General features: G+C 33.3%; 2 protein-coding genes across 6 annotated transcripts in view; one reads left to right on the forward strand and one right to left on the reverse strand.

Annotated features, from left to right (window-relative positions):
• LOC135127912 (transient receptor potential cation channel subfamily A member 1) overlaps positions 1–25,215 on the forward strand; it is a 97,613-nt gene that overhangs the window by 65,795 nt on the left and 6,603 nt on the right. For all 5 annotated transcript variants that reach the window (XM_064054599.1, XM_064054600.1, XM_064054601.1 and 2 more), the window contains exons 7-9: positions 7,626–8,006; positions 23,856–24,122; positions 24,284–24,462. In XM_064054599.1, the coding sequence (XP_063910669.1) occupies positions 7,626–8,006; positions 23,856–24,122; positions 24,284–24,462 (827 nt within the window). The remainder of the gene's footprint in view (positions 1–7,625; positions 8,007–23,855; positions 24,123–24,283; positions 24,463–25,215) is intronic.
• On the reverse strand, positions 18,805–19,867 carry LOC135128390 (venom allergen 5.02-like). The gene is made up of 2 exons (XM_064055301.1): positions 19,384–19,867; positions 18,805–19,334 (listed from the first exon to the last, which is right to left on the reverse strand). The coding sequence occupies exons 1-2, from the start codon at positions 19,830–19,832 to the stop codon at positions 18,818–18,820; spliced, it is 966 nt and encodes a 321-aa protein (XP_063911371.1). The 5' UTR covers positions 19,833–19,867; the 3' UTR covers positions 18,805–18,817.

The raw sequence follows: 25,215 nt of genomic DNA on the forward strand, positions 1-25,215 counted from the left end.
ACTATTTTTGAAACCCCTAAGTGATAAGGGTGGCCCACCCTAAAAGAATGTTGATTATTTTTTGGACAAAATTTTTTATTTTTATTTTTTTAAGATTTGGCATCAAAAAATACACATAACCCTAAATTTTCACCTTTCTACCACTAACCCCCATTTTTTAATCGTCTATAAAATAAAAATCAATTGCTGTTCCTGTTAGTCTCGCTAAGACTCAAAAACGGCTTGACCGATTTGAACCATTTTTTATATTACGGGGATGGTTTATAAATAAAAAAAATAAGGATAACTTAAAAGGACAGTTAAAAAATAAAAAAATTCTAAAAATTTTGTATGGGAATCGCCACTTCGAATTAATTTCAATAGTTGGCGTTTCTGAGGGACCTGTCGTCTAGCTGACGTGTCATACAAAACTAATTCTTCCGTGCGATTGTGAAAAGTATAATTGCATTTCAAATCGTTCTTTGTTTTTTCGTAAAAAAAACGTCGTTTATTTTAAGAAAAGTCTTGGTTAAAGTGAATTTAATTACACATTGCGAAAGTTTCTTATTCATTTTGATCTGCCATTCTATTTACCTATATTCACTTTGTTGGTTTCGACAAAACCTCAAACTTTACCGTCATTCGAGGATTTAATTTGAAGTTTTCAATATTTTAAAATTCTCAAGACAAAATTTACAGATTTGATTGACTGTGAAAATAATTCTGTCGTTTTATGAAGTTCATTACAATGCCGAGAAGACGACAAGCTGACATAGGTCCACGAAATCAATCAAATGTGCGACGAACTACCTCAGGTGCAAACCGCAATGATTTATTTCATGGGTAATTCGGATATGGAAGTTGATCAGCGTTGTGCTCTTAATCAACATAATCAAGTACCTACTTCATTATTACTCTTATATACCTGAGCATCTACTCTATGTACTGAGTACCTACTTGGAAACCCGGACACAAACTGAACATCTACGCGTTTTGTGAGCATTTAATCTAGAAATGAGCATCGGCGTGGCAAATAACTGAGCTGTCTGTAGAGCAGCTTAGAAAACCAGAAGGATCGTTGTAAGAGTGAATTTTAACTAAGCATGGTGACTTTCATGAACGTGGAACGTCGTCAAAAGGTGCATTCAGTTTGAAAAACACATTAAGAGCAGGAATATCGAAAACTTTTCATGTAATTAACTTTTATTTATGCATAAATTGTGCAGTGCGTTTTTTCTGACACTGACCATAGAGATTCCCATCTCAAGGTGTCTACCCCATACTAACTTATATTTTGGTGACTCGATTTTTGCATTGATGGTTGAACACTGTCACTGTTGTCCTTTTTTGTTGTATCGAGATGCTACTTAAGCATCAACTGTTACTTACTGAAGTATTAGTATCATCTAGAAAAACTAGAAATATTTTGATTTGATATTCGAGTAGATACTTCGTATTTCGAGTATGAGCATCTACTGAGTTTTATTTATATCAACCATTGTCAAAAAATTGATCGAACGTTGTTTCGACAGAACTTCCTTCGCACCAAAAGTATAATGAAACATATTCAGCATTTTCGAGTTGAGTCTTTTCTTCACACAATTTTGTGATCACCTAATCAACATTTACTATCAACACGTATACCACCTTGGATTCGTGCAGTGAAATACTAAAAATAACTGTATTGTATTCCCAAAATTATCTGCGAAAATCGAGCGAGCCATTCCATAAATTTTTTGGGGGGAATAAATTAATATTCTTAACAATTTACCATGCTTACAATAACTAACGTCTGCAAGATCTGAAAGTATTCATTTTTGCAACTCTTGAGTTATTCACTAAAATAAATTGACTGATCCATATATTTTTTTGAGTCACTGTAAAAGCAAATCTAAAAAATATGAATGCAATAATAAATTACGAAAATATACTGATGATATTTTCCACATTTTAGATAGGATTTATTTGGCAAAATTTTGAGATGACGTCTTCAAGTCTTTGGACTTGATAAACAGATATATTTTGATTGAAAACCTACCATGTCAAACAGTAACTTCCAAACGTCTGCAATATTTCAAAATTCAGTTTTGCAATTCTTGATTCAATCAATAAAATAAATTGACTCAGTGATTAATTTTTTTGAGACACCCCCTATAAGCAAAAGTAAAAAATATGAATAGAATGATAAATCACAAGTATAGTCTCATCCTATTTTGGACATTTTAGATAGGATTCATTTGGCAAAATTTTGGGCTGACGTCATCAATTTTTTGGAGGGGATAAGTAAATATATTTTGAATACAAATTTATTATGCTTATCATATGTTTAAAACATGTGCAAGATTTCAAAGCATTCGATTTTGCAGATTCAAAATTAAATTGTAGGTGAAACGAAGTTCACGGGGTCAGCTAGTCTTATTATAAAACTTTATTGTGAAATAATTAACCGCATCCTGGGACTTCTTCAGTCTTATTTCTTTCGGGCACAAATTGTTTTTATGTCTTGTGTTGTATTCATGAAAGTCACTATGAGCGGAAAATTCATTTTCATGTTTTTTAATGTAGTTTAGGCAAGTAAAAATGTACAAAGAAGGTAGCGTCATTATATTTAGCTTCCTAAATTGTTCTCGGCAATCTTCTCTGTACTTTAAGTTTGAGACAATCCGAATTGCTCTTCTTTGCAATTGAAAAAGTCTATGACGTATACTAGTATGTCCCCATAATAATATTCCACATCAAGTGTGACTCACATAAAGCGAAGTAAATGTTGCATAAATATTCTCTGGGTAAATTTTCTTTCAAATGTCGCAATAGGAAGATATTTTTGCTGATTTTCTTTGTAGTATTTTCTCCATGACTAACCCATGAGAGTCCAAACTAAAGCCCAGAAAGTTAGTGTTTGATTGAAAGCTGGGTGGCATCTCTACTTTCTTCAAAGTAAAAATCATCGTAGTTGATTTGTCAACATTCAGAACAAGATTGTTCGCTGTGAACCAATCAAAGGCTTCCGATTGCGCTTCAGCACTGACCATGTCTGGTGCTACGTCCGATATTAATTTGTTTAGCAATGTGGTATCGTCTGCGTATAATACTGAATCAGAGTTTAAGTTAGTTGGTAGATCGTTCACAAAAATGAAAAATAGGAGAGGTCCTAAGATGGAACCTTGGGGTACTTCTTGATTAATCGGAAGATGGTCCGAAAATGTTTTGTTAAATTTAACTAATTGTTGACGATTCTCTAGATATGATTTTACTAATTTGCAACTTTCTTCATCAATATTATTCGCAGATAACTTTTTCAGAAGGATGTTATGTGACACGCAATCGAAAGCCTTCGACAGATCAAGAAATGTCACGATTGCTGTTTCTTCTGTTTCGAAACAGGATGTTATATAATTTTGTAACTTGAGAACAGCGTCTACCGTGGACAAGCTTTTTCGATACCCGAATTGATTTCCCGTGAATAGTTTTTTACTTTCGAAATAGCGGCTCAATTGAAGAAATAATACTTTTTCTATTATCTTCGAAAAAATTGGCAGTAGTGCAATTGGGCGGAAATTACTTGGGTTATTCAAGTCACCTTTTTTATATATATCGGAACTACAACCGCCATTTTTAAACAATCAGGAAAAGTAGATTCCCTAATGCAGATATTTATTAACTTTGTTAGGGAGGAAATTAGTATGTTTTTAACTGTGCTCAACAGGTTAGTATTGAGGTTATAGACATCATTCGAATTGTTTTTTTTTAACTATTTATGGCATCTCTGGTTGTTATGCAAGAAATTTCACTAAAACTAAAAGTTTCTGAATTGGATGGCGGGACTTTTTGTGCTAGAAAGTTTAAAGCATCTATTTTTGATGTTGTTGCAGGAAGTTGGGGTGCCAGATTTGTAAAGTAATTATTAAATTCAGTACTAGTAATTGAGCTATCTAGATCGTTTATTGCTTGCGAGTATTTATTACGTTTTTCATTAATAATGTTCCACATTGCCTTGTTCTTATTGTTAGAGCCTTCGATAGCTTTTTTATTATAGTTAATTTTCTTGGACTTTAGCTTACTTTTGTATAGAGTACGAAACTCGTTTCTTGCTTTTCTAGTTTGTTCGGTTCTTAGAACAGAATCTATTGTGTTTAAAGAATTCAGCGTGTTTCTCATTTCAAATAATTCTTTGTCGAACCAATTTATTTTATTAAAGCTTTTGCTGTTTTTAATTTTTCTGTGAACTTCTGGAAAAGCAAGATTTCCGTAATGCGTAACGATTTCAGTAAACCTAGAAAATTTAGCATTAATACCTAAGCTAGTGTCATCGACAAAACTCCAGTCAACGGTTTTAAGTGAATTTTAGAAGTTAATTTTACCAAGTTCACTAATCGGTCTTATGGTTTTTTGTGTTAACAATTTTCTATTTGAAGCCGTAGAAAGCTTCAAATTTAGCTTTATTGCTGATTGATGATCAGATATCTGTACTTTGACTGGACTTACCTCATAGTGTGATGAATTTATATTGGTAAAAATATTGTCTAAAAACGAGTCTTTCCGAGTTGGAAAGGTTACAATATATTCTAACCCGTGACAGCGCATAAAGTCGCACAGCAAGTTCTTTTGCTGATTGTCGTAGTCGAACCTGACGTTGTAGTCACCTGCTAATACAACATTTAATTTAAGTGAGTTACTTATGCCGAATAATTTGGACAAAACATTTAAAAATAAGTCAAAATCACCAGATGGTGGCCTGTACAAGTTTATAAACACTACTCCAATGATACTAACACTTACTGCTGACACTTCACAGTGATTCTCCACGGAGAATTGAGTTAGTTCTTCAATATTCTTACAGTTTATGTCATTTCTGGATAGTATGAGAGAGCCTCCGTGCTTCGCGGGTTTTCTGGAAAAGTACGATTTTGTAGAGAAGTTCTGTATAGCCAGAGTTTCCGGTTCTTGGTCATACAAGCAATGTTCTGATACTCCAACTAGTGAGCAGTTTTCTTCCGCCAAAAGAACTTCAAATTCTGTTAATTTCGAACGAATTGACTGTATATTAAGAACAAGTATAGTTATGTTAGTTTGCGAATGTTGCGGGGCGGGGTTTGTGGCGAAAAAGTTCAAATTTTTTTACTATCACGTTTCGGGGCCACTTTTCTCCTTTGTAGAGCTGGTCAAGGAGGAGGAAATCTGCTCCAACTTTAAAAGCAGCGCTCGTAGCATCCTCTTTTCTTGGAAGTGGTTCAACGATAAAATTGTGATTTGAGAATCTTTCTTGGAGATATTTTTCAATATCTTCTGGTGTTGTGTTTGTGTGAGTCCTACCGACATAGATCCATGCGCGTCGTGCTGCTGCACTGAAGCTTGATGTTTGATTTTCTGAATCGTGGCAGCCTCTGACGACTGTTTTACGTGCTGTCGTTTTGTCCACTTTTCGCCCTTTATTGCGGTTTTTTGCGGCACTTCCTTTTATCTCTGTTGCCTTGTTTTCTTTTGGTATTTCTCTGATTACCGTCTAATTCGATGACCCTGAATCGCTTGACACATAATCTTCATTGTCACTTTCAAAATCCGTGATGGTCGGATATTCTTCTGCCGAAACTTTGTTGCCTGTATTGCTCACACAAAGATGACGGAGTTGCTTTAGACTCTTGATCTCACTGGATAGGTCACTGATTTGGACCAGCAATATTTTGACGGATTCTGTTACGATGTTCTGGATCATTTCTTGTAGATCACTCACATTGATCATTACACATTCAGCACTTGAGGTTTGATTTGCCAGAGTTGTTGGTTTTCCCATGATCACAGCAAGCTAATTTATAATAATTCGTGATCGATATCGCTTTCAATTTTTCAATATTTGTCATAATAAAATATGGCTTGTAACCATGTTCCCCACCTCGTTATAATCGGCTCTGGGGGCAATGGTATGTTTGGAAATTTTTACTTAAAATGTTGCACTTTTATAGTGGGGCTTTAACAAAAATCTTTTTTCCATTTGCCACTAATTTATTAACAGTATAGGAAACTGCAAACGTATTCCTTAAGCCACTCTGTTTAAACCGTGGGCAATGCAAGTAGAATGAATTAAATTGAGGTACAATATTTTTAGATTATTCCCTGCTTTCAACATATAACGAGCTGCATCCGAGATCATCAATAAAATTTTATTCGCCGGTACGGCTTTTGGCAAAAATAGTGACGTAAGACTGTCATTTACAAATCTGGTAATCAAACTTACTACATACCCTCGTCTAAGGAAATTTTCATTTAATATTCCAACAATTAAACTTGCCACGTATCTTCCACAACTATCGGTTGTTTCATCGACAGCGAACAATAAATAATTATCTCCAATGCGATGTTTAATTTCGTTGTAAACTTGCTGAAACACTAGGCCTACATAATTTTTTCGGAGAGTACTTTCAACCGGAATATGTCGATTGCAGTGTTTTTCAAGGAATTCTTGAAGAGGGCCTTTCTCCATTTTTTTTTTAAGTTATATTGGACTGGATCATCATTTTACATAAACCGAAATTAAACTGAAACTGCTCATCTTTTGTGGAAGTAGATGCAACTGATTCATGTGTGGTCTGTTGTTTAATTTTAGAAACTTCAAACATTTTCTTCCTTTCTACATGAAGAGTCGTTCTGACATGTTGCGTCACGTTATATTCTTTATCACTTTGAATCTAAAACAACGTACATATACAGGATTAACAAAGGAAAATAGATAAAAGAAAATTAGTGGGCTTACGGTTTTCACACAAGCTCTGCAGAATATTTTGTTGTTTTCTAATTTTAATTCTGGAAAATCCCTTATCCACTCATCCGGCGTCGATTTTACTTTCGGCATTCTTTTAAAATATTAATAATATTACCAAAAAGAACTCAACATGTAACAAGGGAGAACCACGTATAACACTGTACTACCACAGATGAGATAGACTGATGGTTGTGAAATAAACGGTTCATTTACTTAAAAGTTTCCATTAGAAAAATTTTAAGGTAGGTAGTTGGGTACAATAATCCTTTTTTCTAGAAAATCTTCAACGGTCTTGCCCCAAAATACCGAAAAAGAACATCTGGTTAAAAGCTTTAATTCATTATCAACGGAAGTAAGGATTTAAAGTAATAAAATCTATGGAGTATTTATACAATCCTATAATAAAATTTTATTACCCAAACAACCGGAACCTATTCACAGAAAGGGTCTTGAGTAAGTGTACTTCAATGGTCAAATCCAGGTAAAATGCATACGCTACGATACGCCTAACTAACAAGTATTTGTCATCCCGATAAGGCCGGCATTTGAACAAAATATGCATTAAAACTCATATTCGTCGAAAAAAGCATTAAATAAGCATAAAAGTTTTAATATGCATAAAATTGAAAAAAAAGCAAATAAGCATTAAAAAAATGTGTCAAATGACTCCAAATTGTATCATAGTTACAGATATAAAAAAGTTTTGAAGTGGTTACATTTTTCACAAAACATTAAACCTAGAAATCCGCTCTCTAGAAATAATAACTAAGCTTATATTAAATTCATGAACTTTAACTCTGGAAGGAGTGGAAGGTGATACCATGCCAACAAATTTTCACGATTGAAAGATGGAGCCGAGGATTAATTTAACTTTGATTCGTGTTTTCAGATTTCCGTATTCGACGCTTGCCCCCGGCGCCCCTGCAACAACGGCTACTACCCCATCCACGAAGCCGCCAAGAACGCCTCCTCCAAAACTTTGGAGATTTTCCTGCAATGGGGCGAAGCACGCGGATGTTCTCGAGAAGAGATGATCTCATTTTATGATTCCGAGGGAAACGTTCCCTTACACTCGGCTGTTCATGGGGGTGACATCAAAGCCGTGGAGTTGTGTCTGCGGTCGGGAGCGAAAATTTCCACCCAGCAGCACGACCTTTCCACCCCCGTACATTTGGCCTGTGCTCAAGGGGCGACAGATATTGTGAAGTTGATGTTCAAAATGCAGCCGGAGGAGAAGTCGCAGTGTCTGGCATCTTGCGATGTACAGAAGGTAGGTGATTTGCATAAAGTTGTATAATTATGTTAGTGGAAGCGACGGTGCTTATGCGGAATGACGGATAATGATGTATTGTATTCAAGAAAGGCAGAGTTAGAGATCGATTTTTGAAATAAAAAAATAAAGTTCGAAATATTACAATTTTGACGCTAAAAAAATTGAACGGGTAACATTCATCGTTTTATTAATAATTTTTCAAAGATTGATTCCGAACTCAGTTTTTTTTATGTAAATTAGAAATTCTTTTGTAGTTTTCATGGCAGGTCCTGCATTTGTGAACGAGTTCATTTCAAAGCAACAGAGTGGCAAAAAAAACTTTATTTTTTTTGCAGATAATTACATCTAGTTCCACAGCAATAATTCAAAGCATGTGAGTCCGATTGAAACGTGAACAACGAAACAAATTACATTTACTTAATTATGGTCAAAAGAATACACTAACAATGATTTTGAATTACCATTGTGTTGTACGGTTCGAATAATATTAACTTAGCAAAACTTTAAAATGAATATACTATATGCATGGAATCTGATGTTAAACATGAGACACAAGAATCGTTTTTGTGCTATTAGAACTCTATTGAAATTAACCACACTTCCTCAGAACAGAAAGTTATATGATAATATTGAGTTCACTGAAGCTTAGTTAAGACAATGTTCTAATTGTAATAAAGCATAATAAGAACTATTAATTTTTGCGCAGAGTTAGCCTAAATGATGTTGCCATTTTAAGTTTGGATTTATTAAAACACCAAAAAACTTAGATGATGTCGAAAATTGATACTCTATTATCAACAAATCTAGGTTCCAATTCAGCATTTTTTTATTGATAGAAAATTTTAAGCATTTGATTTTCTTATAATTAACAGTTAATTTGTTATATTTACACCACCAGGAGAATTCTTTCAATAACTTGTTTTGTACGCAGTCAGCAGTTGCTGCTACTGAGACGTCATATGCAAAAAGTGTTGTACGGTTGGCACTAAGATATTTTGGCAAATCATTTAAGTCTAATAAAAATGTCAAGGGTCCTAAGACAGACCTCTGGACGACTCAAAATCCATTTCCCGATTCGAAGAGTAGGTAGTTTTTTCCTGTTTTTCCACAGTTTCTAACTAGGAATAAAATTAACTAGAAAAAATGTCATAATATTTTTAACGACGCGTTTTACTTTCGACAAATTGACATTAGATTTACCAGAATATTACAAACTGCTTACTATTTCCTTTACTTTAATTCAGGTCGCACGAATTACAGTTGGTCGTATGAGAACTCGTTTGATCTACAGACCACAGTGCACTCAGACCAATGTCGACTTTAAGCGTTCGGAAACGATTTGATTTATAAGCCATGATTCGTGATTTGATACATATCCCAACCGGTTTCGACCATAATTTCTTGCTGTTTCAACTTTCGAATTCTCAGTTTTTCGAAATTTTAGTTTGGGTACTTTTCAGTTTACTCCTATTTATTATTCAATTTTTGGATTTTACAATTTCTCAATTTTTTAATTTATCGGTTTTCAGTTTTTCTCATCAATTTTACGATTTTTAAATATTTCGATTTTTCAATTTTTGACTTTTATAAACTCTTTATTTGTCCATTTTTCAATTAAATAACTGATTTTTCAGGTTTTTCGGTTTTTCAATTTTTTCAGGTTTCGATTTTTCAACTTCACTTTTTTGATTTTTCATTTCTCAATTTTTCAATTTTTTAATTTCCCAGTTTTTGGACATTTCAGTTTTGGGATTTTTCACTTTACTTATTATTCAATTTTTCGAGCTTACGATTTTGCAGGTTTTTGATTTTTCAATTTTTCGATTTTTAAAAGTTTCGATATTTCGACTTCACTTTTTTGATTTTTCGATTCTTTAGGTTCTCAGTTTTTGGATATTTCAGTTTTGGGAGTTTTCAGTTTTTCGATTCGTCAGTTTTTCTTTCATTTTTAAGTTTATATCAGTTTTGGGATTTTTCAATATTTTTGTTCTTCGACTTTTCCACTTTTGACTTCTGGATTGTTCGATGCGTTGATTATTTTACTTTTAAATTTTAGATTTTTTAATTTTTAAAATTTTAGATTTTTTAATTTTTAAAATTTTAGATTTTTTAATTTTTAAAATTTTAGATTTTTCGATTTCTCGATTTTTCATTTCAGATTTTCGATATTTCATGTTTCCGAATTTTTCAAATGTTTTGATTTCTTAAACTATCGATTTTTCGACTTTCCGGTTTTAGATTTTCTGTTTTTCAATTGTCGTTTTTTGAAATTTTCGATTTTTAAATTTTTCAAATTTGACATTTAAACTGTCAATTTTATCGATTTTTCAATTAATCGATGTTTTGATTTTCCCATTTATTGGCTTTCGAGGATTTCGATATTCCTGTTCTTCAATTCTTCAATTTTTCGATTTTTTAGTTTTTTTAAGGTTTCGATTTTTCGACTTCACTTTTTGGATTTTTCGATTGATCAATTTTTCGACTTTTTAGGTTCTCAGTTTTTGGATATTTCAGTTTTCGGATTTTTCACCTTTTCCATTTTTCAGTTTTTCTTTCATTTTTCAGTTTTTGGATATCTCAGTTTTGAGATTTTTCAATATTTCGATTCTTCAACTTTTCGATTTTTGACTCCTGGATTTTTCGATGCGTTGATTATTTTACTTTTTCGATTTTTAAAATTTTAGATTTTTCAATTTTTAAAATTTTAGATTTTTCGATTTCTGGATTTTTCAGTTCAGTTCTTCAATATTTGAATTTTTCAGGTTTTCGAATTTTTCAAATGTTTCGATTTCTTAATCTTTTGATTTTTAGATTTTCTGTTTTTCAATTGTCATTTTGTCAAATTTTCGATTTTTTAAGTTTTCAAATTTGACTTTCATAAACTCTCATTTTTTCGATTTTTCAATTAATCGATGTTTGATTTTCCCATTTCTTGACCTTCGAGTGTTTCGATTTTTCTGTTCTTCAGTTCTTTAATTTATTGATTTTTCAGGTTTTTGATTTTTCAATTTTTCGATTTTTTAAGGTTTCTGTTTTTCGACTTCACTCTTTTGAATTTTCGACTTTTCAGTTTTTAGATATTTCAGTTTTAGGATTTTTCAATATTTCAATTCTTCGGCTTTTCTATTTTTGACTTCTGGATTTTTCGATGTGTCTACCTTTTTACTTTTTCGATTTTTCAATTTTTGGATTTTTAAGTTTTAGATTTCTCAATCTTTTGATATTTTAATTCTTCAATATTTCTTAATTTTTCGATTTTTCGACTTCCTGGTTTTAGATGTTCTGATTTTCAATTTTTCGATCTGTTAATTTTTCATTCCCGATTTATCGAGATTTGATTGTTCAGGATTTCGATTTATCAGTTTTTCATTTTTTTATTTTGCCCTATTTCGGTTTCTCAGTTTTTCCAGTTTTCCATTTCTTCGTTTTTTGATTTTTCCGCTTTTCCAATTTTTCAACTTTTAACTTTTTGTTTGTCGATTTGTCAATTTTTCGAATTTTCGACTTCATCACTTTTCGATTTCTTGTTCTTTTGATCTTTCAATCTCTCAATTTTTCAATTTTTCGAATTTTTAAGTTTTTTGATTGCTCGATTTATCGAGATTTGGATTTTTCGATATTTTGATTGTTAATTTCTCATTTTATAAATTGTTCAATGTTTAACTTTTCAATTTTTCGATTTTGCCTATTTCGGTTTCTCAATTGTTCGACTTTGCGACTCCACGATTTCTTGATCTTTTGATTTTTCGATTTCTCGATTTTTAGATTTTCCAGTTTTTCGATGTTTCGATTTTTCAGTTATCCGATTTTTTAAATTTGGCAGTTTCGATTTCTCGATTTTTCGTTATTCGGTTTTTAAATTTTACATTTTTTCGATTTTCTGATGTTTCATTTTTCGATTTTCAATGTTTCCAAAACATTTTCCCGAAAAAAATCCATTGGGTTATTACGATTTCAACAATATTCTTAGTTTAAGACGTTTTGCTAATATAAAAACACAAATAAAGAATTAATTCTTAGTTAAACAAAATATGTAAAATCATCTAAATACGTACCAAAAATATTCACTTAGTCGTTATAAAAAACGACCGATCTATAATTTCTGCAGGAAACCAACCAAATCGCTTCTGAACGATTAGAGTCGACATTGGCCTGAGCGCCCTCTGGTCTGTAGTTCTCAGGCGACGAGTTGTAGTGAAACAAGTTTTTTTATTGGCATCGACTGTTTAAATTTGGCGCTTGTCTTTGGCGGTTGAGGACTCCAATGTCAATAAGGGTGGTTTTGCAAAATCAGCCTGTATGTCCCATCTATATTAATCTATGTTTATACTATCAAACACTTTCGACAAATCAAAAATACACCGAAAAACGTGCTTCTTGTTATTTATACATTTTTCTACATATTCGATGTAGCTAAAAATGGCACTTACGATTGACAAACTCACCTAAAACCATGCTGACATTTAGACTCTATACATATTTAAGAATATCAACTTAAAAGTGAGTTGATTTTTCTCACTTACATTTCCTAAACTAAGGTTTGGTGAATGGTTAAGTCCTCCTCGAAAAAATTTGAACAGTTTAACTATCACATTTTGTGACCACAATGCATTGGAGTATAATAAATTCTGTAAATCTACTTGTGCAGATTCAATACCTGGTCTTATACAAAACTCACTTGACATATACGATTAAAACTTTGATGACTTAAGCGGCTTAAGCCAAACCACCCTTATAATGGATTCGAACCGCAAGGATTATTACTGTCCCTTGTTGCCATAATGGAGTACACATAAATCCATAGGTATTTCTTAGCTTTCACAAAACTGCTTTTGGAATTTACTGTACCAGAACCAATTGGCCTGCCAAAATTATGAGTTTATCTCCTACATTCCTTTTTGTATTTTTGACCTTTTAACTGCTTTCACTTGATCCGACGAATTAATTATTTTTGCTTAGTTGTTTCTTGTCAACGAAATTCCACTTTTTTTTTATTTTAGTTTCATTATCAGGTAGTAGAAGGTTTTCGTTCTCATTATCAGCTTCGTTTTCAGTATTGATGTCAATAACTGTTTCTGGGGATGTATCTAAGTCCCCCTTTTTCTGAGGATTCATATCCGTCACTTTTTTTTTTCATCTGGAAGCAACATTTTTCGAACCTCGGGAGGTTTTCTTTATTTAGATGGCTTAATTTCATCAATTTTCACCAACAATGGTGATGTAATTTTCTATTTCAGTTATGGACAAAGTTATGATGTCACTGTTAGTTTTCTGTGGACGTGTATTGACAGATATTTTAAGAGTTTGTTTTTGGAAAATTACAATAGTTAATAAATAATCTGCCGAGACCGAGGTGTGTAAGTGTGTGGATAAAATGGTTTGGATTTTTCCACATACATGACAGTCTCAAACTGTATCTAAAATTTCAAAAACGGTCAGATGGATACAATTAGAAAACACAATCGATAATAACTGGTGTAATAACTCGCCTCGATTTTAATGCATATAGAATACTGAAGTACACAAACATCCACCAAAAATTAGAAAAACGTTGGTTATTTGAAGTTCTACTCTTCCAGAAGGAATAGGCTGAACCGAGTCAGTCGGTATTGGTTCCAGTGTACCACACAATTTCATATACACGCTATTACATGGACCACCATCAGTACTATTACTACTATTTGTACTATTACTACTATTAGTACTATTACTACTATTAGTACTGTTAGTACTATCAGTACTATTAGTACTAATAGTCGCCTTCGTCTCACATTCCGTGCACGCTTTTCCTTTTTTAAATACAGGTTCTCCTATGACACTAGAATTTCTGAAACCACCATAATTGCAAACTGTAACATAGGCATCCATCTTGAAAACCGGATACGGATTATAGGCTCGACCGCAACCAATATGAGTGTGCGACCACCAACTCATTTGGATAAAATCTTCAATAGGTTTTTGATCTATACCGCTTCTGAAACCTCCATAACTATCAATCGTACTAACGTTGATATTCCGTTTTTCATTGTTACTAAAAGTCATAAAAATCAATAAATATTACATTTTTCAGTACAAACTCACAAAGTGGCATATACGAACCTCGTGATTTCTTCTATCCGAGGTTTTTTTTCAAATCTCGCTATAAACTGACCCGGATTTACAAATTTCGAAGTTCGTCTGCACCTATCACGATGAAAAACGTGCTGGACGGCATAACAACGAGCTACGTACTCGAGTTCTAGGTCGTAACTGAGAACATACATGTTGGAAACAGGCGAAGAAAAATAGTACCAGGTCTTTGAAGAGTTGACCGAGATCTCTGTCGACGTTCCCGAGGCTAGACTATTGCGAATATCGTTGTGTACATTGAGAATGTGCTTTCGAAACTTGTAGAGGTCGCTGAGGTCTTCCTTTCGACCTCCACGAACGCCGCATTCGCAGGCGATGTTTTTTTCGTCGCCACATTTTAATTTGCAAAATTTGGGGGTGGGTTTATACGCTGTTATTACTAGTGCAAGTATTAACAGGGTGATGAGAAATGGAAAATTTTTCATTTTGGGCAATTGACATTCAAAGTAAAATTTTGTATTGACAGACCTCAGATAAATCTGTCAGTATGAAAAAGTCAAGTTAGAAGTTGTGGTCCAATGCATCTATAGTTTAGTCCTTGATTCTAATTCATGTTTAGTTGGTGGCCGTGAATTTTATGCTAGAAATTTGTCAGTTCTTTCGAAACATCTAGAATTCTTGGATACACTTACGCCTCTACATGTGAATTATATTCGCGACCTTTTTATTAGAAGGATGCAAGTTTTTATTAAAATCGAAAAATAAGTATAGAGATTACCACAAACCGATGGACTGCATACTTTTTCAAAATCAGGTGGTTTAAACAAGTTGCAACGACAGTCTGTGGTGTAATGGACAACGCACCATACCACTCGTTGCAGTTGGACAAACCACCCACATTTTCTAGCAGAAGTCAACATTTTTCGAAAAAACAACTTTGGGATTTAATTTAACTTTTTACAATACCTGTCGAAATGGTGTGGGAGTATTTTACATCCTGCTATAACAACCACACAACTTTTCGGCCTTCTATATAAAAATAGGGTCGAGAATTTATGGCTTGAGACTCTTTCCAAATGTACTCAATAGATGTGGGAAAATTAAATTTTAGTAAATATTGTACATTGGCTTGGAAAAAACGTCTAGGAAATTTATCGTTTGAGAACATATTTCCACTCATTATTTCATTGGAGGAATCAATCATCTAACTCCTAACTAATTTTTCAAAGAAGCGAGGGAAGTTCTGTCGAAATCAATTTCGACCAATTTTGAAAAAATTTTAAATTTTAATATTTTTAATCAAAATATATTTGCTGATACAGGTGGCTCAAAAAAATTAATGAATGAGCCAGGTTATTTGATTGATTAAATCAGAGACGGCTTACTCCATTTTCTTGGAAATTTTTGGGAACACAATACTATTTTTTTAGTGTTACACTGCACCAATCCAAACTGATACACGTGTCCTTGCAAAAATGTTGATTAAGTCATCACAAAATTGTATAAAGTAAAAACTCATTTGAAACATATGCATAACACGCTTCTTAACACTTACTTTAAGAATATATACATATTTTCATTTCAACTTTATATGATTTCTCGTAAAAAATAAAATTTGCAACATCAAATTTTACAGTTTTTCAAAAATGCTGGATATGGTTCATTGAATTTTTGGTACGGGGGATGTTCTCTCGAAACAACTTTCGACCACTTTTTAAATTATTAGGTACGGGTTTCAGATACTGATATATTTTTCAAGTAAAACAAGCATATTTTATTACTGCATCTTTCACTTTTTTTTTTTCGTTTTTGTTAAGTTTTTCCAAATCTGAAGGTGATAGTTTCTACAATTTTTCATTTTTTAAAGAGAAAGATCCATGTATCGAAAGAAAGAAAACAAACAGCAGAGTAAGGTGCAGTAATATGATACCGGGTGTTCTATTTGAAAAAAAATCTATATTTGAAAATTATGATGAATCAGAGGTTTTTTTATAAACAGTCTGTACATTATAATTCACTTCAATTGATACAATAACAAGACGCGTATACTTCTGTTTTTCTCACAGTAAAATCTTGCAATATTGAAGCCAAAAATAACACTATTGACATTATTTGTAAATTCTTGTATTAACCAAATAAATTCAAGAAAATCATAATAACGTGCCAAAATCGCATCGGAATTTCAAAAACAGACTGGAATTATAAAGCTTAAATTATTGCGAACCAGAGTATGTAAGTTGTTGCTCTTCAAAAACAGAACAGTTTGTATATTTAGTTGGGAATAATTTTAATGTATTCTACTTAAAAAAACCATACATCTTTAATTTCAACTTTTTTTCTATCTTTAATAAGATAATAAGTAATAAGATATCAAAAACCCTTTAATGACCTACCCTGTATATTTGATTTTATCAAAATGGGAACGTTTTTCTTATTCCGTGTTTTGCGTTTTCATGTGTTCGTCTAAACATACACAGTTTACACAGCAATAAAATCATTGATAAAATTATTAAGGGTAAAATCTGTCACTTCTAAACTGAAAAACGGTTCGACTTGAAGCCTCATTTTGACCTATGTTTTAATCCCTGTGTGTTAATTTTCAAATAATTCAAATTTTCATGAACATGTTAATGTACAGGGTGAAACTATTACTTTCATTCCTTATTGTAAAAGCGTTTTTTCTGAAATTTTGCCAGCATATACGGTTAGAACCCAGCATATTTTTCTCAATGTTTGCTATGTATACATTTCAATATACAAGAAATCATAGAAAATGAATTATTATGTTCTCAATCTAGTTCCAGTATTATTATTATTTTTTAACCGTCTATTCTTCGCTAATTTATAGAAAATTAGAGCTGTTTTTAAACTGAAGCGGTGAAAAATTGTCGCCAACCAAAATTATATTACTCCTTTGTTGTACATATCTATCAAAGTCCCTCGTGTTAGCATGAACACTTTTTTTTATTAAGAAATCGGGGGTGGCTCTCTCTAAATTTTTCACTAAAATTTTACCGTCGATTATTTAAAATCAAACAATTCACTCGGACAGAATGAAAATTAAAGCTCACAATTGAGTGACTGTGGCTAGGCACTGTTGGAACAGGACCTGACTCCACTTCAATACCGCGATAAAACGCACGGTTTCCTTGGCAACGGTGTAAAAAAACGTCTAAAGCAGCCATGATTCGGTCTCCGACTTTTATCAGCACTTCATTCGCAACATATCATATATCCAAGACACAAGATATAAGTGGATGTAAGTTTTGATACATTTTGTACAAGTGGAGCGCGTTAAAAAAAATAGTTTTGATAATTATGACACAAATTTCCGGATAATTTTTTAAATATTGAAAATTACTATTTTGCTATATACAGTGTATTTGTAGACGTTGTAATTTTGGGGAGACACGTGCCCTTGTGAACCCGGGCACCAGCCGCCCCTGGCCAAATCTAGATTGATACTATCAAACACTTTCGACAAATCAAAAATACACCGGAAACGTGCTTCTTATTATCCAGACACTTTTGTACATATACAAGGTAGCTAAAAATGGTACTTACGATTGACAAACCCCGCCTAAAACCATCTTGACATTTGGACTGTATATTTAAACATATCAACTTAAAAGTGAGTTGATTTTTGTCACTTACATTTCCTAAACTAAGGTTTTGTGAATGGTTTAAGTCCTCCTCGAACAAAGTTGAACAGATGAACTATCACATTTTGTGACCACAATGCATTGGAGTATAATAAATTCTGTAAATCTAGATCATCATCTATTTTGAATGACGATTTCTTGATTTCATTGTCAGAGTCCACTTGGTTCAATACCTGGTCTTATACAAAACTCACGTGACATATATCATTGAAACTTTTATGACTTAAGTGGCTTAAGCCAAACCACTCTTATAATGGATCCGAACCGCAAGGATTATTATGGTCCCTTGTTGCCATAATGGAGTTGTAAAATTTTACTAGGTATATGTGAACGGAGTTAAGTTATACAATAGCCAGTTTGACATATAAATCCATAGGTATTTCCTAGCTTCCACAAAACTTTTTGGAATTTACTCTACCGGTAACAACTGGCCTGCCAAAATTATGCATTTTATCTCCTAAATTGTATCTTTGTGGGTCCTTTTCTTTTATTTTTGACCTTTTAACTGCTTTCACTTGATCCGACGAATTAATTATGTTTGCTTAGCTGTTTCTTGTCAACGAAATTCCACTTTTTTTTTAGTTTCATTATTGGGTAGTAGAAGGTTTTCGTTCTCATTATCAGCTTCGTTTCCAGTATTGATGTCAATAACTGTTTCTGTGGAAGTATCTAAGTCCCCCTTCTGCTGAGGATTCACATCCGTCACTTTCTCTTTCATCTGGAAGCAACATTTTTCGCCCCTCGGGAGGTTTTGTTTATCTAGATGGTTTAATTTCATCAATTTTCACCAACAATGATGATGTAATTTTCTATTTCAGTTATGGACAAAGTTATAATGTCACTGTTAGTTTTCTGTGGACGTGTATTGTCAGATATTTTAATAGTTTGTTTTTGGAAAATTACAATAGTTAATAAATAATCTGCCGAGACCGAGGTGTGTAAATGTGTGGATAAAAAGGTTTGGATTTGACTACATACATGACAGTCTTAAAATATATCTAAAATTTCAAAAACGGTTAGATGGATGCAATTAGAAAACAAAATCGATAATAACTGGTGTAATAATTCGCCTCGATTTTAATGCATATAGAATACTGAAGTACACAAACATCCACCAAAAATTAGAAAAACGTTGGTTATTTGAAGTTCTATTCCTCCAGAAGGAATAGGCTGAACCGAGTCAGTCGGTATTGGTTCCAGTGTACCACACAATTTCATATACACGCTATTACATGGACCACTATCAGTAGTATTACTACTATTAGTACTGTTAGTAATATCAGTGCTATTAGTACTATCAGTACTATTAGTACTAATAGTCGCCTTCGTCTCACATTCTGTGCACGCTGTTCCCTTTTTAAAGACAGGTTCTCCTACGACGTTAGAATTTCTGAAACCACCATAATTGCAAACTGTAACATAGCCATCCATCTTGAAAACAGGGTACGGATTATAGGCTCGACCGCAACCAATGTGCGTGTGCGACCACCAACTCATTTGAGTTAAATCTTCAATAGGTTTTTGATTTACACCGCTTCTGAAACCTCCATAACTATCAATAGTACTAGTGTTGATATTCTGTTTTTCATTGTTACTAAAATTTAAAAAATCAATAATTATCAAATTTTTCAGTGCAAACTCACAAAGTGTCATATATGAACTGCGCGATTTCTTCTATCCGAGCTTTTTTTTCAAATCTCGCTATAAACTGACCAGGGTTTTCAAATTTCGAAGTTCGTCTGCACCTATCACGATGAAAAACGTGCTGGACGGCATAACAACGAGCTACATACTCGAGTTCTAGGTCATAACTGAGAACATTCATGTTGGAAACAGGCGAAGAACCTAGCGAGATGTCTGTTGACGTTCCCGATGCTAGACTATTGCGAATATCGTTGTGTACGTTGAGAATGTGCTTTCGAAACTTGTTGAGGTCGCTGAGGTCTTCCTTTCGACCTCCACGAACGCCGCAATCGCAGGCGATGTTCTTTTCGTCGCCACATTTCAATTTGCAAAAGTTGGTGGTGGGTTTATATGCTATTGTTACTAGTGCTAGTATTAACAGCGTAATGAGAAACGGAAAATTTTTCATTTTGAGTTATTGACAATCAAAGTAGAATTTTGTATTGACAGACCTCACATGAATCTGTCATTATGAAAATGTCAAGTTAGAAGTTGGGCTCGAATGCACCTATAGTTTAGTCGTTGACTAATCATTAGAGAGCGGATTTATAAGCACAAAAAAAAATAAGAATAAGCGCTTAAATAAGCATAACACTTTCATTAAAAACATTTTATTTTAAGCAAAAAAGCATTAAAAACATAATAATATTACAAATCAAAGAACACTTCTTAGAACTTTGGATAAAATATTATTACAATAATCCTAGACTTTATATTTTACACACGTATTTCAGTTTTCTATAAAACAATTTATGATTGTAATATGTTCCAAGTTGTCCACTGTAAAATTTTTTCGCCGATCATTTAAAATGTGTTTAAAATTGGAGAATGTGCGTTCAACATCCACACTCGTTGTTGGCGCAAATTTGAATTTTGCAACTAATGTTGAATCTAACTCAAAATTTTCCACCTTCTGGCCTTGTAAAACACGAGCAACGTCGGAAAGAACACCGAAACCTGCATTTTTATTTAACACTTCGTCAAGTTTTTGAGATACTCTAGTACCAATATCACCCCTTACTGCGTTTGCTTGTTGTTTAAAGTCTTTCACTAAGTTTATGGCATCTACCAACAACATGTTGGGTTTTTCTAACTTTTCTATTACCTCACATACGAATTGATAATTGCTTCTTAGAAAAGCTGGATCTTGTCGCAAATCTTTGTTTTCCAAAATATTTATGCAATCTTTAATCGATTGAGAAGAATCTTCGCTAAACTCCGTAACTACTTCCTCAAATTCTTTGATATATTTGTCATAATAACATGTGGCCTGTAACCATGTTCCCCACCTAGTTATAGTCGGCTCTGGGGGCAATGGTATGTTTGGAAATTTTTCCTTAAAATGTTGCACTCTTAGTGGGGCTTTAACAAAAATCTTTTTACCATTTGCCACTAATTTATTAACAGTAGGAAACTGCAAACGTATTCCTTCAGCCACTCTGTTTAAACCGTCGGCAATGCAAGTAGAGTGAATTAAATTGGGGTAAAATATTTTTAGATTATTCCCTGCTTTCAACATATAACGAGCTGCATCCGAGATCATCAATAGAATTTTATTCGCCGGTACGGCATTTGGCAAAAATAGTGACGTAAGACTGTCGTTTACAAATCTGGTAATCGTATTGCCATTTGTTTTATCTAACATTTTCAAACTTACTACATATCCTCGACTAGGGAAATTTTCATTTAAGATTCCAACAATTAAACTTGCCACGTATCTTCCACAACTATCGGTTGTTTCATCGACAACGAACCATAAATAATTATCTCCAATGCGGTGTTTAATTTCGTTGTAAACTTGCCGAAACACTGGGCCTACATAATTTTTTCGGAGAGTACTTTCAACCGGAATATGTCGATTGCAGTGTTTTTCAAGGAATTCTTAAAGAGGGCCTTGCTCCAATTTTTTTAAAGGTATATTGGACTGGATCATCATTTTACATAAATCGAAATTAAACTGAAACTGCTCATCTTTTGTGGAAGTAGATGCAACAGATTCATGTATGGTCTACTATTTAATTTTAGAAACTTCAAACATTTTCTTCCTTTCTACATGAAGAGTCGTTCTGACATGTTGCGTCACGTTATATTTTTTATCACTTTGAATCTAAAACAACGTACATATACAGGATTAACAAAGGAAAATAGATAAAAAAAAATTAGTGGGCTTACGGTTTTCACACAAGCTCTGCAGAATATTTTGTTGTTTTCTAATTTTATTTATGGAAAATCCCTTATCCACTCATCCGGCGTCGATTTTACTTTCGGTATTCTTTTAAAATATTAGTAATATTACCAAAAAGAACTCAACATGTAACAAGGGAGAACCACGTGTAACACTGTACTACGACAGATGCGATAGACTGATGGTTGTGAAATAAACGGTTCATTTACTTAAAAGTTTCCATTAGAAAAATTTTAAGGTAGGTAGTTGGGTACAATAATCCTTTTTTCTAGAAAATCTTCAACGGTCTTGCCGCAAAATGCCGAAAAAGAACATCTGATAGCTTTAATTCATTATCAACGGAAGTAAGGATTTAAAGTCATAAAATCTATGGAGTATTTTTCCAATCTTATAATAAAATTTTATTACCCAAACGACCAGACCCTATTCACAGAAAGGGTCTTGAGTAAGTGTACTTCAATGGTCAAATCCAGGTAAAATGCATACGATACGATACGGCTAACTAACAAGTATTTGTCATCCCGACAAGGCCGGCATTTGAACAAAATATGCATTAAAACTCATATTCGTCGAAAAAAGCATTAAATAAGCATATAAGTTTTAATATGCATAAAATTGAAAAAAAAAGCAAATAAGCATAAAAAAAAATGTGTCAAATGACTCCAAATTGTATCATAGTTACAGATATAAAAAAGTTTTGAAGTGCTTACATTTTTCACAAAAAGTATTAAATCTAGAAATCCGCTCTCTACTAATCATGTTTAGTTAGGGGCGATGAATTTTATGCTAGAGATTTTGTCAGTTCATCAAATAAGGACAGAGATTACCATAAACCGATGGATTGGATACTTTTTCAAAATTGGGTAGTTAATTAGCTTATTCCTGCTTTGAACAAGTTGCAACGATAATGTGTGGTAAAATGGACAACGCACCATACCACTTGTTGCAAACCACCCACATTTTCTAGCAGAAAAAGTCAACATTTTTCGAAAACACAACTTTGGGATTTAACTTATCCTTTTACAATTGATCAGAAAAAAAGATTTTTTGATATGTTGTGTAATATGAAAAAGAAAAATTAAAGCAAGTCTATACAGCACATATTTTTATTAAGAAATATTTTTAATGTTGTCAGGAAATTAATTTATTTAGAATCAAACACATCAATCAACTCAAGGGCTCCCGTGAGTAGGTACACATGAAACTATAAGTAAATGAAAGTGCCGGGTTGATGCTGTTTATTAAAATGTGAGCTAAATGTCTGAATGTGTCAATTTTAATTTTAAAAACTGAATTTAATTAATCGCTTTTCGTTTTAGAAGCGTGCTCGTTTCCCATATTTTTGTTCTATTTGTTTCGTTACAGAATGAAATATGCTTGCACAAAACAGTGAGATTCGAAACATTATATACTCTGAACATTTCTGAATCGTCGGCTAATGTCATTGTCTACTTCCTTTCGCACGTTTTTTCTTAAATACATCTCGCTGTCTGCGTTCATATAATTTTATCACACTCAATTTTTTCAGTTGCTGGTGTACAAATTCTATTATCGGAATTTTTCATTCGACTGATTCCATTCAATACATACTACTCAACAATCAAATTCTTACAAAATTTCAACACAATATGATCACATTTGATTTTCAAAAGGAGACCAGCATTTAGGTCATAAAATGGACGTTAAAATATTATGATTGATTAACTGTTCGTTTTTGAAAATTTTTAGATTTAGTGATGTTAACTAAGTTTATAACGAATAATGTTCCAACAAAGAAAGAAAGCCGTTATCGTTTTTTAGGTAGTGCCTAGACTTCTATAAGCTGGGAACAGTGGTAAGAACCGCATTCTGAAATTTTCATATATAAGTGAATTATTGATTTTTAAAAATACATGATAAAACATTTCACCCAAAATAAAAAATAAATAATTTGTTTAAACTGTTTTCTGTCTAACCGATTTTATTGGATAAATAAACTCCAACACTATGAAAACAGTTGCTTCGAAATTTTAAGTGTGTTATCCGATTACTGAGCGGGTGTTAAATCACTAACCAAAATTGTTCTAGCCATCCTCTCCAAAAAACTGACGACGTCATATCAAAATTTTGTTCAACAAATTTTACTCAAAATGTAGCATATTTTACAAAATGCCACCAAAATTGCTTATGCGTGCTTTCGTAGAATTTTATGGAGTGTGGACCGATTTTCTTAAATTTACTAGAAAATTCACAACCTATTTCTTATAGATGACACCTCTTCACTGCGCCGCGATGTTCGACCACCCCGAAATCGTAGAATTCCTCGTCACCGAGGGCGCCGACATCAACCCCGTGGACAAAGAGAAACGTTCGCCGCTCCTCCTAGCCGCCCTCCGCGGCGGCTGGCGCACCGTCCACACGCTAATCCGATTGGGGGCAGACATCAACATAAAAGACGTCAACAGAAGGAATGTCCTGCATCTGGTGGTAATGAACGGGGGTAGACTAGAGCAGTTCGCTTCTGAAGTAAGCAAGGTAATTATAAACCTCTTCATTACAACAAACTACAATCTGTGGTTGAATGAGAAAACTTAATACCCGTAATTGCAAATTTAGCTCACAATCATTTTAATTAAACAGACATAGGAAGCCTGTCAGCAGGAACGACACGTGCTAATTTGTTATCCTTTTTTCAGGCTAAATCGCAGTGTAGCCTGCTGCAATTGCTCAACGAGAAGGACATCACCGGGTGTTCGCCCTTGCATTACGCCAGCAGAGAGGGTCATATAAGAAGTCTGGAAAATCTGATTCGGTTGGGGGCCACCATTAACCTCAAGAACAACAACAACGAAAGCCCGCTGCACTTTGCAGCAAGGTGGGTACAGATGTTGTAGTCGAATTCAATTTACTCGTCTTTTATACCCGTTTTTCTTCTCTCTTGGTTATATCATTCGAAGTCCTCATCTGGCCGAGCTTCGATTCCTTTTATTAAATTTTGCTGCCTCCAATTTCAGCTAATTTGAGGTCGACAAGACTGAATTTTTACCGCTATTGTTCGTGCGTTCGAATAATATTCCTTTATTTTTTATTTTGTTGTTTTTGAATTTAAAAGTCAGTGAGTCACTTAAAATACAATTTTTTTGTTTTGGTTCATTTTTTAATATGCAAATAAGTAAGTATATTTTTATATGAGTTGGATGAATTCATTTTTTATATTATAAGTAACTCTATTTGAGACGTTAATATGGGTCGAGGAAATTGTTGTTAATAAAACAAATGTGTAAATGAACAATTAAGCTGAGTGGTTTAGCAATGGAAGCTATAAAAGGTGATGGTGCTTGTTTCTTTGATTTTACGTGAATTTTTCTTACTGTTTCCTGAATCTAATACTCTTATTCCTATGACTGCTTCTAAAACTAGGTTTTTCTCACTGTTGATATACGTCAAAAATTAAATAATTTCTCTGCTTTTATTTCCCCATTGACATAGACAGATTCATTCAGTATTCGGGATCATTTCCTGTTCCAGCGTTTCATATAACTAGGGAAGATGGAAACCGATAATTATGGGCGTTTTTCAGAAATGCCCACAAAGGGTCGAGTGGCCGTACATTTACATTGACCCTCCA

The sequence above is a fragment of the Zophobas morio genome, unplaced genomic scaffold, assembly GCF_036711695.1.
Source record: "Zophobas morio isolate AGI-343-1 ecotype UQ-CSIRO unplaced genomic scaffold, CSIRO_AGI_Zmor_V1 ptg000012l, whole genome shotgun sequence".
Lineage (NCBI taxonomy): Eukaryota > Metazoa > Arthropoda > Insecta > Coleoptera > Tenebrionidae > Zophobas > Zophobas morio.

Excerpts from the sequence above, each read along its gene's own strand:
- LOC135128390 (XM_064055301.1), bottom strand. The coding sequence starts at position 19,832 with ATGAAAAATTTTCCGTTTCTCATTACGCTGTTAATACTAGCACTAGTA. Across the intron at positions 19,335-19,383 it reads CAGTTCATATATGACACTTT|TAACAATGAAAAACAGAATA; the intron begins GTGAGTTTGCAC and ends TTTAAATTTTAG.